This window comes from Haliotis cracherodii, unplaced genomic scaffold (assembly GCF_022045235.1).
Source record: "Haliotis cracherodii isolate W230 unplaced genomic scaffold, xgHalCrac1.p SCAF_3, whole genome shotgun sequence".
Classification (NCBI taxonomy): Eukaryota; Metazoa; Mollusca; class Gastropoda; order Lepetellida; family Haliotidae; genus Haliotis; species Haliotis cracherodii.
The window spans coordinates 38570455-38587387 of NW_027266286.1; the positions used below are offsets into that span (position 1 = coordinate 38570455).

Sequence of the window (16933 nt, forward strand, 5' to 3'; positions counted from 1 at the left end):
GAGCGAGAATGGGATGGCGAAAAATTATGAAATACATCCTCTTGTGTCTGTTGAACATATATCCCACCCCATGCTCAAAGTCATTATTGATGTAGCCAGGCTGTGTACATCACGCCAAGTTTCATAAGGATCATAATAACACTGAACATGATATCAACAGGTTGTTTCAGCAAGGACATGGGTGTGCTATCTGTCTCATGTGAGGGCATTTGATGACCTCAGTGTATAATCGGGTTGACCAATGAAATGATGGGTATGCTATCTCTGTTTCTGTTACAAATGAACTGGGCCATGCTTTTCGTCCATTCACAATTTGGACAAGTAACGATGCTCAGTGCTAAGGCGCGCGCTTTCTCCGTAGAGCAGTTGCTAGGAAAACCCGACAACCAGACCGACATACCTCGTAGTGGCGGACGTCACTGCTTGCAGGAGGCATGTGCAGCAGATTTTGGCCAGTTCCGTAAGACGGTGCATGGTAAGGCTCCCACTTTCACAGTATACGTTAAGACGGTGTATGGCGAGGCTCCCACTTTCACAGTATACGTTAAGACGAGGAGATCAGTTTACTAAAATTAGCGTTAATTTCGAGACAGACTTAAAGTGTTGAAACCTTATATATGCACACATGAGAATATTGACATCATGAGAATCAAGGTCGCCAAAAGTGATTGAAATGGACAGTGAAAATACTGAGACATATAAAATGGAGAAATGGTACACGGGATGAACGAGGATTGTGACTGAATACTTTATAACCAAACCCTGGAGACTTTTTGATGACGTCACATTTTTAAATCTCAGCAAGACATTTGGAAATATGTGTAATGTATTTTCTGTTTTATTATTTGACTATTTACCTGTTTTTTATTGACCTGATTTGTGTCACAACATTCAAGTTACTTCTTACCAAGTGCAGGTCGGTTACAGATAGCTGTCTAGACAGTTGACCGTTGACCGTTGACCGCTATAAGAACCTAAACACAGATGATCGAAATAAATATCACACATAAAGTATTCAATAACGGTACAGGTGATGACAGTATTATCTATGACAAGCTGATGATAAAGCTCACACCTACATATCGCGTATACCAGATAATGGGACGGTGTTGTTTCCCCACCAAAACGGTTGCAGCTAAAGCCGTTCTATTTTGAATTACTCTTACATGATCGTTGATATTTTTGGATCATTTTAATGTTTAACATCAAACAGCCCCTGCTGACACCGAGAACGCCAAGCTCTTGCGAATTAAAATGTTATGTGGACTTAATCCAACCATAATTCAGGCATAAACACTTTTAACATATATTTATTGATCTAGATGCGACAACAAGAGGGTTTCCAACAGTGGGTCAATGCACGGAGCGCAAGTACAGATGTTTTCTTCTACAAATCAGGGGGGTCATTTTATAGTCCTCATCGGAATAATAACACTTGACGATGATGTCATGTCAAAACAATATAATAAGTTATTATGACACGTAGCATGGTTGGCTAGACTCACTCCATACCATAGATAGAGCTATCAGAGTTGACATACAATAGAGGGATCAACTGGGCAGTGGGCAAGTATATACAAGGAGGTTAACGTGAAGGTGACGAAATAGACAATTGATTTTATTAGACCGCTGCAAAGGTGAAAATACACTTTTGTTTGTCACATTAATTATAATATAAGTACACTGAAACATAGAAATAGTTTGGATCCCTGCTCACGTTGGAGTGTTTGGTAACGAACACGCCGACAAAGCAGCCAAATCAGCATTAAAATTAGAAGAAGTAAGTATCAACCTTCCAATATCTAAAATAGAAATTACAAATCCTCCAAAAGTGGCAAAAAACCCATCAGGAATCAAACTGAAAACTAAAACACCTGCTACAAAAGCCACTCAAAAAAACAAACAAATCCATCATAAAACCAAAACAATCGACAGGGCAGTAACTAAATCACAAACAGGCCACACTAAACTAAACTCACACTTACACCAAATTAAAAAAAACCCATCAAAACGGTAAATGCCCAGATTGCAACCAAATAGAAACTCCTGAACTCGCAATACTACATTGAACACATTACCAACAACACAGAACAACACTCAAATCCACACAAATCTACAACAACCAGATGACACCAGCAACTCTACTAACCCCCTTAAATAACTTACAAACCCATAAAATACTAGGCATTTATCTAATCAAAACAGGCCTATTCAGCAACATTTAAAAAAACAAGCTACCAATAAAACAAAAAACACAACCACACAACCTCACAAACTCCTTTAGTTCCCCCACCTTTTTAGTATGGCATATTTCAAAATTCCAATTTTCAACAAAAATTAATTAAGCGACCAAACCGCCCCTCCAGGTTGCTTTACCTTTCGATTATACTCTTCTCGACTATATCACTAAATGGACCCGTGAAGATCCGGGGTAGAATAGGTCTTCAGCAACCCATGCTTGCCGTAAAGGGCGACTATGCTTGTCGTAAGAGGCGACTAACGGGATCGGGTGGTCAGGCTTGCTGACTTGGTTGATGCATGTCATCGTATCCCAAATGCGTGGATCGATAGTCATGATGTCTATCACTGGATTGTCTGGTCAAGACTCGATTATTTACAGACCTCCGTCATTTACCTGGAATATTGCTGAGTGCGGCGTTAAACAACAAACCAACCAACCAACGACAACACTTAATTCCCTGGCAGGCCCGTGCGAGAAATACGCATATGTCGGATAGCGCACTTTAAAACCCAAACTAAGTAAGAAAGTAAGCACTGTAACAACACTAAATTATTAGAGCTCGTTTATCTCGATGCTACGAATTCTCTTCGACATATTCCCAAGGCAAAGGAGTTAACTGACTGTAAAAGTCCAGTTTCCACTTTTAAAGTCAGTTAACACCCTTGCCTCGGGAAGATGACTCTCTGACGGCATAATGATGCAGGGGGTGGGTCATAATTAAACTTGGAATGGGCTAATTAATTAACCAGACTGAAGGTTCGGAATGTTTGTCACGCTATTAGTGTTGTATTTGATGTAAATACATGTAGTAAATCTCAACATTATAATATCATAGACACAGGGTGGTATTTTATATATCACACAGGATCAGTAATTATCCCTTTAATGAACATGTACGACATCAATGGAAAATCAATACGAAATGGTTTGCTCGACTGTAGGGGGTAGCCAGGCTCGGTGTATTGGTTGAATATGCGAGTCATTGGACCCCCACGTCGTGGATCGTTGCTATACTACCTCCGAGATATTGAACCTCTTTGGCCTTGCATTCAATCGCACTGCAGTGATAACTTAATTAACATCACACCAACTACTAATACTAGGTTAGCATAAGGTACTCTGGGAAGGAGGGCGTCACTCACTCACATTTCTAGGCTGGTTGTCGGAATTTGGCTTGATGTCGCGCTCAAGTCTATTGCAGCATCGAATGGAAACCAATCTAATCAAATTATCACTAAGCATTATCCGCTTAAAAGCTTGGTATTTCGACGGTCATTTCGCTTTTTTAAGTTAGTAAATTTAATGAAGATGTGTCCAAGACAAATCTGCCTGATTTCAAGCTGTCATTAATGTCAATCGACCCAATGGCGACCAGAAAAGCAATACTTCCACGGAGATATCGTTTGATTCCACTCACGCGATATCTCCAGTCTTATCAATATTGGATATACGTTACTACTGTGTTATTATATGGGTGTTTTCATATTGGCCTTCTTATAGGTCCAAGGTCAGTCATATTGGCCTGAGGCAACGCCGAGGCTGACCTAGGGCCTATAACAACTACGTGTCACTATGGGTACCATGTAAGTAACGTCTTATGTCCGCGTGTGGCCTCTATATCCAAACAGAATGCTAGGTCTACTAAAAGATACACCATACGGAAATCGTATAATAAAGAATGTCATAATAGTAAGCTGGAGGCCCGGCGAGTGGGCACAGAAGCTGTAAAAGTTCTGTTTTATTAATAACATTTAAGCAACTTAAAAAGATACAAGTCTATCACTTGATATAAAAGTACTTCTTTTAAGAAAGAACAGCTGCATATCTAGGAGACATTGCTTAATGACAGTAAATGATTTTGGAAGCAAGTTAAATACATGAGTTATAGTAGTCCTTCTCAAATAATAACGCGAGGAACAAGCAGGTTTTAGACCTGGATATGCGACATCGGATATCCTGTTCACACTTACTGCCTGTATACAAAATATTTAGGTAATAGTAGACGTAGATTCCATGTTGCATTTGTAGACTTCTGTCAAATAGAATGTTAAAATGTTGAATATGATTATGTTTATGTACTCGTCTGTTACACGGTCTTTCGACTGTCCGATTTGTCTAACACAGAGCTATGTGTTAAGCCCAATTTTTTCACTTTTTATTAATGAGTTTGGCCGCTGGAATTCATGATACTTGTCGAAGGGGAGTACAATTATTCTCCGACAATTTAGTCGCCTTATGGCAGTCTCACGCCATTCCTTGCAAGTCACGCCTTGTGTCTGTGCATGTCACCATGGATACCTTGCACGTAACGTCTTATATCTGTGCATGTCACTATGGATACCTTGCACGTAACGCTTTATGTCTGTGCATGTCACCATGGATACCTTGCACGTAACGTCTTATATCTGTACATGTCCCCATGGATACCTTGCACGTAACGTCTTATGTCTGTACATGTCACTACGGATACCTTGTACGTAACGTCTTATGTCTGTGCATGTCACTATGGATACCTTGCAAGTCACGCCTTATGTTCATGCATATCGCTATGGATGTCGTGTTACTTGTCACATCCTTGCATGTTGTAGATGAGAGTGGGAGACATGAGGTGCAGGTGGAACTCTGTCACGGTGAGCTGTGGCGTGCCTTCCACCGCCTGGGCACAGAGATGATCATCACCAAGTCTGGCAGGTGAGACTAGCAGTTAAGGGTGGAAGAGATACACTGGCATTATAGAAACTCTGTGCCAGGTATGGCTTCAGTATCTTGCACTGCCGACACACTACTATCAACCTCATATCTCTCCATAGTTGCCTTACAATGTGCAACTTTCTACTTTCAACACTGGGTGCATGCAATCCGAATATAACATGTGGACATTGTTATATTTGTTACGTAGGAGAATGTTTCCTGCGGTGAGGGTGCGGATCCTTGGAGTGAGGGAAGATATGGCGTACCGCGTGTCTCTGGACTTCCAAGCACTGGATAATCACAAGTACCGATATGTCTACCACAGGTACATACATCAAGACCGATGTGTCTACCACATGTACATACACTAGTTCCAATATGTCTACCACATGTCCATACATTAGTTCCAATATGTCTACCATATGTACAGAGACTAGTTTCAATATGTCTACCACGTGTCCATACATTAGTTCCAATATGTCTACCACGTGTCAATACATTAGTTCCAATATGTCTACCACGTGTCCATACATTAGTTCCAATTTGTCTACCACATGTACATACACTAGTTCCAATATGTCTACCACATGTCCAGAGACTAGTTCCAATATGTCTACCATATGTACAGAGACTAGTTCCAATATGTCTACCACGTGTACATACATTAGTTCCAATATGTCTACCACGTGTCCATACATTAGTTCCAATTTGTCTACCACATGTACATACACTAGTTCCAATATGTCTACCACATGTCCAGAGACTAGTTCCAATATGTCTACCATATGTACAGAGACTAGTTTCAATATGTCTACCACGTGTACATACATTAGTTCCAATATGTCTACCACGTGTCCATACATTAGTTCCAATTTGTCTACCACATGTACATACACTAGTTCCAATATGTCTACCACATGTCCAGAGACTAGTTCCAATATGTCTACCATATGTACAGAGACTAGTTCCAATATGTCTACCACATGTCCATACACTAGTTCCAATATGTCTACCATATGTCCAGAGACTAGTTCCAATATGTCTACCATATGTACAGAGACTAGTTCCAATATGTCTACCACATGTACATACACTAGTTCCAATATGTCTACCACATGTACATACACTAGTTCCAATATGTCTACCACATGTCCAGAGACTAGTTTCAATATGTCTACCATATGTACAGAGACTAGTTCCAATATGTCTACCACATGTCCATACACTAGTTCCAATATATCTACCACGTGTCCATACATTAGTTCCAATTTGTCTACCACATGTACATACACTAGTTCCAATATGTCTACCACATGTCCATACACTAGTTCCAATATGTCTACCACATGTACATACACTAGTTCCAATATGTCTACCACATGTACATACACTAGTTCCAATATGTCTACCACATGTACATACACTAGTTCCAATATGTCTACCATATGTACAGAGACTAGTTCCAATGTGTCTACCATATGTACATACACTAGTCCCAATATGTCAAGTACAAAATTATCAATGTCGGTTTTATTATTCACGGCAGCATCCTACAAAATGCTACGAGGCATTTTTGCATTTTTGTGCAGTTCTAAATGGATGGTGGCAGGCACGGGGGACCCGCCGCCAGCTGACCAACGCTACAGCCACCCGGATTGCCCACTAGGTGGCCGCCACTTAATCAATCAGGTCATCTCGTTCGAAAAGCTGAAACTGACCAACAGAGATGATCCCCAACAGGGACAGGTAAGTCAGGTGGAGGATGTCAAGGTGAACCATGCATAGAGATTTAACGTTACTATTTTGAGATGCAACTCGTTTCTGTATCGTGTCATTATATAATCTCGCAGCGCAAGTATAACCTGTTCCGCATTAGTCAATATATATATCTGTGAAGCATGTGGAAACATACGCATCAGATGTTTCGAGAATGATGAATGTCATGATTTGCACGTCAGTATTTCCTGTTAAGATCTCACTGGTGTCCATGCAGAAGTACATCCCCCGCATCCACGTGTACCTTCTCAACTCTCACCTTGAAGTACAAGCTCACTTTGTGACATCCTTTCCACAGACGGCCTTCATGGCAGTAACAGCTTATCAGAATCAAGAGGTAAGTCTGAAACATACCCGAAGTATATAATTTAGCCGCAGCTTTTTCCCCAAAAAATACTGAATGTCTTGAACGATCAATATAGATCTGATCACCTATATGTGTAGTTGTTCTGTTGGTGTTCTTCATCACGATGTAGATCTGACAACCTATATAATTGTAGTTGTTCTGTTGGTATTCTTCATCACGATGTAGATCTGACAACCTATATAATTGTAGTTGTTCTGTTGGTGTTCTTCATCACGATGTAGATCTGACAACCTATATAATTGTAGTTGTTCTGTTGGTGTTCTTCATCACGATGTAGATCTGACAACCTATATAATTGTAGTTGTTCTGTTGGTGTTCTTCATCACGATGTAGATCTGACAACCTATATAATTGTAGTTGTTCTGTTGGTGTTCTTCATCACGATGTAGATCTGACAACCTATATAATTGTAGTTGTTCTGTTGGTGTTCTTCATCACGATGTAGATCTGACAACCTATATAATTGTAGTTGTTCTGTTGGTGTTCTTCATCACGATGTAGATCTGACAACCTATATGTGTAGTTGTTCTGTTGGTGTTCTTCATCACGATGTAGATCTGACAACCTATATAATTGTAGTTGTTCTGTTGGTGTTCTTCATCACGATGTAGATCTGACAACCTATATAATTGTAGTTGTTCTGTTGGTGTTCTTCATCACGATGTAGATCTGACAACCTATATAATTGTAGTTGTTCTGTTGGTGTTCTTCATCACGATGTAGATCTGACAACCTATATAATTGTAGTTGTTCTGTTGGTGTTCTTCATCACGATGTAGATCTGACAACCTATATAATTGTAGTTGTTCTGTTGGTGTTCTTCATCACGATGTAGATCTGACAACCTATATGTGTAGTTGTTCTGTTGGTGTTCTTCATCACGATGTAGATCTGACAACCTATATAATTGTAGTTGTTCTGTTGGTGTTCTTCATCACGATGTAGATCTGACAACCTATATAATTGTAGTTGTTCTGTTGGTGTTCTTCATCACGATGTAGATCTGACAACCTATATAATTGTAGTTGTTCTGTTGGTGTTCTTCATCACGATGTAGATCTGACAACCTATATAATTGTAGTTGTTCTGTTGGTGTTCTTCATCACGATGTAGATCTGACAACCTATATAATTGTAGTTGTTCTGTTGGTGTTCTTCATCACGATGTAGATCTGACAACCTATATAATTGTAGTTGTTCTGTTGGTGTTCTTCATCACGATGTAGATCTGACAACCTATATAATTGTAGTTGTTCTGTTGGTGTTCTTCAATACGAAGTACTTACTTACTTACCTATATTGGAGATTTTACGTGCGCTTTCCGACTGAAGCGTATTTCGCACACGGGCCCGGCCAAGCCATTTTATTTATTTCCGAAAAGGGGAAAAAGTTGTTTGGCAATCCAGTAGGGGTGTTTTAGTGGTTGCTTATATAGAATTTTGGAAATTTGGAAATTTGGATAAAATGCCAACAGAGTTTGGGGGACGAACTAAGGGACCTGAGTATGGAAGTTTGTTAGTTTGATTATGTGGTCTGGTTTTGGTAGTTTATTGGGGTTTTAAATGCGATTTATTAGTCCTGTTTTGATTAAGTATACGCCTAAGGCTTTTAATTTTTCTATTTTATTTTGTGGGTTTAGGATTGCTTCTAGAGAAAGAGCCTTATTTAGATTTAGGGTGGTTTGTAGTGTAGTTCGGTGTGTTAGGTAGAGGGTGCAGTGTATGAGTGCGTGTTCTGGGGTTTCTTGTTGTTTGCAATGTGGACAGGTTCCTGGTGCGTGTTTTCTTATTATTTTGAGGTGGTTATTTAGCTTGGTATGTCCTGTTTGGAGTTTAGTAATTACTCTGTCGATTTTTTTGGACGGATGTAGAATTTTTGGTTTGGTAAGGGGTTTCTTTTAGAACCTTTTTGATTTGGCTGTTTGAGTTTTGATATAGGTTATGCCATTTTGGGTGTTTTTTTGTTTGTTAGCACTGTTAATTTCTGATTTGGAGATGGGTAGGTTTAAGCTTATTTCTGGGATTTTAAGGGATAGTTTAGCTGCTTTATCGGCGTTTTCATTGCCGTATATTCCTACGTGGGCGGGGATCCAAATGAATACTATTTGTTTGCCTGCCTTAGTTAAATCGTTTGAGCTTTTTAGTATCTGATTTATTAGTTCAGCGCGGTTTTTGGTGTTTTTATTTTGGAGGGCTTGTTGTCCACTGAGCGAGTCGGTAAGTATTAGGATTTTTTGTTGTTTTTTAGATTGTTGATTATGAAGGGCTCAGGCCATGCCCATTAGTTCGGCTGTGAATAGTGATTGATTGTTTGGGAGTCGGTAGGATTGTGTGGCTTTAGTTGGTTGTGTGATGTGGACTCCGAAACCTGTGTGTTTGGAGATCGGATCTGAGGATCCGTCTGTGTAAATGTAACACCAATTTGGCCAATACGAAGTAGATAAGATCACCTATATATTCTGGGTGTGGTTGTTCGATATTCTTTACCCCAAATTGAGAACACGTCAGATATGACGGCGGTGGCGCCATGAGTGAATATTGTAGCGCCACAGTGGTTGTCTGGTAAATCTGTAGCGGGTGTTAATACGTCGATGACATACTGATATCAGAGTATTGTTCAACTCACGTTATCAGCAGACAAACAAAAGTTCTTGATAATACTTCCTTTATTCCTCGATAGTGTTGATAGTTGGTGTCATGGTACTAAAGGGTGGCTGCAAATCTGAAGTGACTCAACCCCCGACCCTACGTCGTGTGGGGTGACGATGAAGATGTTATCTGTTTTAATTCTCACGAAAATCAGACAGGCGTATCTTTTAAGAAAACTCTTACAAAGCGTATCTGTAACAGCACTCTAATAAAAGAGGACGCCCCTACTCGAGCATCCATTGCATCGTTAGTATTCCTTATCAAATACTTTTAGTTTTTCTGTTCCAATTTACCTTGATAAATCATACACATTTTTAATTATATCAAATAATTTAACTAATTTGTAGTTCACCAAAGCCGATGGTCCGACTTATGACATTGCGCGTTGTTCATCCTATGTCTGTCTGTTAACTCTTCCACTGAATGGATGAGGCGGAAGTGTAGGAGGCTGGCTGGCTGGCACCATAACATGGCTTCATGTGTCGAATCTTAACATGACTCGGATATATTCACACTCTAGCTGACACTTAATGAGTAGGAACATAACATGACACTTATATTTTCCTAACACAGCTGAAGCTGTATGCGGAGGATCATTGTGTGACTTGAATTTGTTAATGTAACTAAAAGGTCGTTATTTTGTATACATTGAACAATTAATTTCGAAATGGCTAAGGGATTATATATTGTGTTATTTTGGGTTGTTCAGATTCAACCGTCTTAAAAGGTGATCGAGCTCAAATTGTGTGTTAATTATTATAATTTTAATTGTTTGGAGATGCAACTTTTGCCCTTTGACCATTGCTTACAATGAAAATAAGATATCTTACAAATATAAGTATTACAATGGGATATTTCACATAAATGTGAGTTACCATCACTTCTTTAACGTTTCCAAAGATTATTAAACAGCAAGTTGACTGTCACGCTTTGGATTTTACGTGGTGAGCGAAAGTGCTAGTTGATATTTTTTTATTTAACCATCAATGCTGAAACTCGCTGCTGGTAGTGCGATACACGACACTGACATGCTACCAATATCTTCCTACCAGCGCCCTCTTGCCTTAACACCATCTGTAAACGCGATGTTCCCACGACATGGCTATCTATGTGTATCTGTCCCACTTCTCTCTACTCACACAACCCAGACGCTGATATCTTCCTCGTACAATCACTCTTTGTTCTTGCAGATAACCAGGCTTAAGATCGCAAGAAACCCTTTTGCCAAGGGGTTCCGAGAATCCGACAAGAGCAGGTACTTCTGACTTATATCAGAGTGATCAGAGTGATAGTGCAACGTCAACAGATAGTTTAGCTATCTAATGTGATTATTCTAGCTTACATTGCGTCTGATGTGTCTCAAATGCTATAACTAATTACAAAAGGTTTTACACTACTATAACCTTTTTCAATGACATACACGTATATCTTTCATATAATCCTGTGTGTTTCCTTCAGGACGTCCCTTGAGGCCGTCATGTCATCTCTATGTAGTTACATGATTCTCAGAAAAAACGACACTTCTTCCAGGAAACGATGTCTACCTAAAGAAGGTATATCCCTCATAACCCTGTCTACCTCTTTAATGTATATATATATATCCTTTATAACCATGTCAGCCTCATTAATGCATGTATATCTCTTATAATCCTGTCTACATGATGAATGTATGTATATCCCTTATAATCCTGTCTACAAGATGACTGTATGTATATCCCTTGTAGTCATATCTATATCATGAATGCATGTATATCCCTTATAATCCTGTCAAACTCATTAATGTATATATATCCCTTATAATCCTGTCTACATGATGAATGTATGTATATTCCTGATAATCCTGTCTACATGATGAATGTATGTATATCCCTTATAATCCTGTCTACATGATGAATGTATGTATATTCCTTGTAGTCATATCTATATCATGAATGTATGTATATCCCTTATAACCCTGTCTACATGATGAATGTATGTATATCCCTTATAACCCTGTCTACCTCATTAATATATATATATCCTTTATAACCATGTCAACCTCATTAATGCATGTATATCCCTTATAATCATGTCTACATCATGAATGTATGTATATCCCTTATAACCCTGTCTACATGATGAATGTATGTATATCCCTTATAATCCTGTCTACATGATGAAAAATGTATATCCCTTATAACCCTGTCTACATGATGAATGTATGTATATCCCTTATAATCCTGTCTACATCATGAATGTATGTATATCCCTTATAACCCTGTCTACATCATGAATGTATGTATATCCCTTATAACCCTGTCTACCTCATGAATATATGTATATCCCTTATACTCCTAACTACCTCATAACCGTAAATCCCCTATAATCAGATCTATCTCATGTATGTATATCCCTTATAATATATACATTCAGAAAACTGCCGTTATAACGAACTCAAAGGGAACATTAATTTTAGTTCGTTATAACCGTTGCTCGTGATAAGCATATATACAGCATATACACAGCTTAGGGCTGAGATAAAAAAAACAGTTCGTTATATCCGTCAGTTCGTGATACATATTCTAAGAACCTTGGCTGGGATAAAAAAAAATGGCGAAAGAAAGATTCCATGAAAATTAAGCCCTGATACAATCGGGATACTGTTAAAAGAGGCGTTAAACCCAACTCACTCACTCACTCACAAATCAAAATGCAAAGAACAAAATTAACATTGATGAAGTTAAATGTTAACTTAGCAACGCTGCAGAAGATTAAATCCTATTCAACTGTCCATTAGTATGTAGAACTAAGTTTTGTCAATCTAAATTAAATTGCAATGTATAACCATGTACATGATTTGACATCGTTGTTTATGTCTCTAGATAAAGAGACACGGAAGTCCTATGACAAGTTAAAACCGTTGTAAAACTGCCATATTATATGTGTGTATTTTGTGTCTGGTGACATTTAAACAAGGTATAGGTTTTATTCACATTTTCACAATTTACAAACAGCGATATGAATATTATGTTGTTTTTAATTGTTTTACTTGCAGCATCAGATCTGCCAAAGAAAATCTTCAAACCAATGCCGACTCGTGTAGTTCACACGACCACAACAGACCATTCGTTGCATGCACAACCATCAACCAATCACTTCCATGTACAGTGTGTCCCAGTCTCGATCTACGGAGTATCGGCTTGTTGCTATAGCTTGTCACGTGATGACGAGATGAAGGAGCCAGCAAAATCTGTGTGTGATGTTTGCTCTTCCGTCCCCTACTGGAAGCATCCCACCCTTCAGTACCCTGGAGTGTATGAACCATACTCATACCAACAAACATTCCCAGACTACCAGACCGACATTAAACCTGACTCTAAGGCTGACATTAAACATGTGTTGAAAATTGACACTTAGCACAGGCGCTCGACCGGGAACTGAGGACTTACGTGGAGAGATCTGTAAATTTTGGTCCAATTGATATGTATAGTTCAAGAAGTGAAGAAGGCTTTTACAAATTATTTCGAGATTTATCAGATGTGTTCATATGCATAAGATGTGACTTATAACGATGTTAGGGGGCATGGGTGGCCCAGTCGTCTGAGGCGCCGCAATTAGCTGTGCAGAGTTGCGTCTCTTGGGCACGCCAGAAACCTATGATTGTTGGTTCGAATCCCGGTTCGCCCCAGTTATGTTTCTAGGTTTGTTAGCACCATACCCGTGCTCGTGGGTTTCACCGAAGTGGTAAACGTCTGAGACCTGTATCACTTCGGGCTTTCCTCCCACATTAAGCTGACACGCCGTGATATAACTGGAATACTGTTAAAAGCGGTGTTAAACCCAACTCACTCACTCACTATAACGATGTTAAGTGTATAGGTAAGGCCAAATGTGCAAAAATGACTAATTTTAGATATTCCAGGAAGCGTTTTACTAATATTTGAAGATGACCAAGTCTTTGACCCAAACTGATTTCCTTGGGGTATTTAGATACATACAGTACAGACTTAGGCTAAAAACAGCGTGTTTGGCCAGGGACGTGCTCATGGTTAGATTTTTCTTGAAGCGTTCCCTCATTTTAGTCATAATTTTGTATCTGATCAGGTCAAATGTATATGAAGGAAGAAAGGCTAAACGTAAGCCTTTTTAGCTTGGTTGACGTTACCAGTATTGCAAACGTTTCGGCAACTTTAAAATTTGACATTTCCAGTGGACCAAGAAGCTATCTCGCCCATTGTGTAAATGTATAAAGTGTCTTGCGGCCTGTAAATACAACAGTCTGATGCTCGCTCGCGAGTAGGATGTTCCGCTCGAAGGAAGTGTTCGGATGTTGAGCTAGACGGGTGTTCACCAAAGTACGTCTGAGCTGGAATCTCCACACATCGTTGTGCTTGTGATGTCGAGTAGCTTTTCCACTCATTGTGTATTTTTGGGGGTCTACTGTTTTAATGTTATGTATTAAATGTTCTGAAACAGTGATTCCAACTTTGTCCTTCCTTCACCCCAAGAACCGATTCCCTGGTAACAGCACCGTGTCAAATGTATATGAATTAAGAGTTTTTGATATATTTATTCAATTCTAGGGAACACCTGACGTCAACAAAAACACGTTTTTAACAAACATATCGTTGACAGCGAAATATTTCTTGGGCTTATAACAAAGGAAATAGCGGTGCAGGGCTAGTGAGGCTTGTCTCCGGTACGGGGCTAGTGAGGCTTGTCTCCGGTGCGGGGCTAGTGAGGCTTGTCTCCGGTACGGGGCTAGTGAGGCTTGTCTCCGGTGCGGGGCTAGTGAGGCTTGTCTCCGGTGCGGGGCTAGTGAGGCTTGTCTCCGGTGCAGGGCTAGTGAGGCGTGTCTCCGGTGCGGGGCTAGTGAGGCTTGATGAAAATCCAAGGTGACACAAGTTGATGGTGCAGATCTGCGATACAGTAATTGATTACTTGAAGTGGAATATTACAATCCATATGTGTGGATGGGGTCTAACATAGCCCATATTCAAGAAGTCAACCTCTCATAGACGACTTTAGAACAAACTAGGACATTAAAGCCTGCTTCTACCAGTATCGTTCTGTGGTAAATTTAGGACATTTAAGCATGTTTTTATCAATATCGTTATGTGGTAAATCTAGGACATTAAAGCTTGCTTTTACCAGTATCGTTCTGTGGTAAATTTAGGACATTAAAGCCTGATTCAATCAGTATCGTTATGTGGTAAATCTAGGACATTCAAGCTTGCTTTTACCGGTATCGTCCTGTGGTATATTTAGGACATTAAAGCCTGATTCTATCAGTATCGCTATGTGGTAAATCTAGGACATTAAAGCATGCTTTTTACCAGCATCGGTATGTATTAATCTAGGACATTAAAGCCTGCTTCTACTAGTATCATTATGTGGTAAATCTAGGACATTTAAGCATGTTTCTACCAGTATCGTTATGTGGACAATTAAGGACATTAAAGCCTGTATTATATCAGTATCGTTATGTGGTACATCTAGGACATTAAAGCATGCTATTACCCGTATCGTTATGTGGTACATCTAAGATGCTCTAAGCATCCTTCTACTAGTATCGTCATGTGGTACATCTACAACACTAAAGCATGCTTCTACTAGTATCATTATGTGGTAAATCTAGGACATTTAACCATGTTTCTACAAGTATCGTTATGTGGACAATTAAGAACATTGAAGCCGATTACATCAGTATCGTTATGTGGTACATCTAGGATGCTTTAAGCATGCTTCTACTAGTATCGTCATGTGGTGCATCTAGGACATTAAAGCCTGCTTCTACTAGTATCGTCATGTGGCACATCTAGGACATAAAAGCATACTTCTATCAGTACCATTATGTGGTTCATCTAGGACATTAAAGCATGCTTCTAGTAGTATCATTATATGGTACATCTAGGACATCAAGGCATGCTTTTACCAGTATCGTTATGTGGTACATATAGGACATTAAAGCATGCTAGTACTAGTATCATTTTGTGGTGCATCTTGGACAATGAAACTTGCTTCTACCAGTATCGTTATGTAGACAATGTAGGACATTAAAGCATGCTTCTACCAGTATCGTTAAGTGGTGCATCTAGGACATTAAAGCATGGTTTTAGTAGTAGTATTATGGGGTAAATCTAGGACAATGAAGCTTGCTTCTACCAGTATCGTTATTTGGACAATGTAGGACATTAAAGCGTGCTTTTACCAGTATCGTTATGTGGTACATATAGGACATTAAAGCATGCTTCTAGTAGTATCATTATGTGGTACATCTAGGACATCAAGGCATGCTTTTACCAGTATCGTTATGTGGAGAATAAAGGACATTAAAGTCTGCTTCTACCAGTATCATTATGTGGAACATCTAGGACATTAAAGCCTGCTTCTGCTAGTATCATTATGTGGTACATCTAGGACATTAAAGCATGCTTCTAGTAGTATCATTATGTGGTACATCTAGGACAATAAGGCATGCTTCTAGTAGTATCATTATGTGGTACATCTAGGACATCAAGGCATGCTTTTACCAGTATCGTTATGTGGTACATATAGGACATTAAAGCATGCTAGTACTAGTATCGCTATGTGAAGCATCTTGGACAATGAAGCTTGCTTCTACCAGTATCGTTATTTGGACAATGTAGGACATTAAAGCGTGCTTTTACCAGTATCGTAATGTGGTACATATAGGACATTAAAGCATGCTAGTACTAGTATCGCTATGTGAAGCATCTTGGACAATGAAACTTGCTTCTACCAGTATCGTTATGTGGACAATGTAGGACATTACAGCATGCTTCTACCAGTATCGTTATGCGGTGCAGCTATGACATTAAAGCATGCTTCTAGTAGTAGTATTATGTGGTAAATCTGTGACAATGAAGCTTGCTTCTACCAGTATCGTTATGTGGAGAATAAAGGACATTAAAGTCTGCTTCTACCAGTATCATTATGTGGAACATCTAGGACATTAAAGCCTGCTTCTGCTAGTATCATTATGTGGTACATCTAGGACATTAAAGCATGCTTCTAGTAGTATCATTATGTGGTACATCTAGGACAATAAGGCATGCTTTTACCAGTATCGTTATGTGGTACATATAGGACATTAAAGCATGCTAGTACTAGTATCATTATGTGGTGCATCTTGGACAATGAAACTTGCTTCTACCAGTATCGTTATGTGGACAATGTAGGACATTAAAGCATGCTTCTACCAGTATCG

At 39.2% G+C, this 16933-nt stretch overlaps 1 protein-coding gene and 1 pseudogene across 1 annotated transcript; one reads left to right on the forward strand and one right to left on the reverse strand.

Annotated features, from left to right (window-relative positions):
• The first annotated feature begins 291 nt into the window (after positions 1-291).
• Positions 292-14181, forward strand: LOC139474602 (T-box transcription factor TBX22-like). The gene is made up of 8 exons (XM_071257675.1): positions 292-475; positions 4831-4933; positions 5142-5258; positions 6523-6679; positions 6906-7046; positions 10914-10978; positions 11182-11276; positions 12758-14181. The coding sequence occupies exons 1-8, from the start codon at positions 292-294 to the stop codon at positions 13117-13119; spliced, it is 1224 nt and encodes a 407-aa protein (XP_071113776.1). The 3' UTR covers positions 13120-14181.
• A 292-nt stretch (positions 14182-14473) lies between these two features.
• LOC139473681 (digestive cysteine proteinase 1-like) overlaps positions 14474-16933 on the reverse strand; it is a 35765-nt pseudogene continuing 33305 nt past the window's right edge.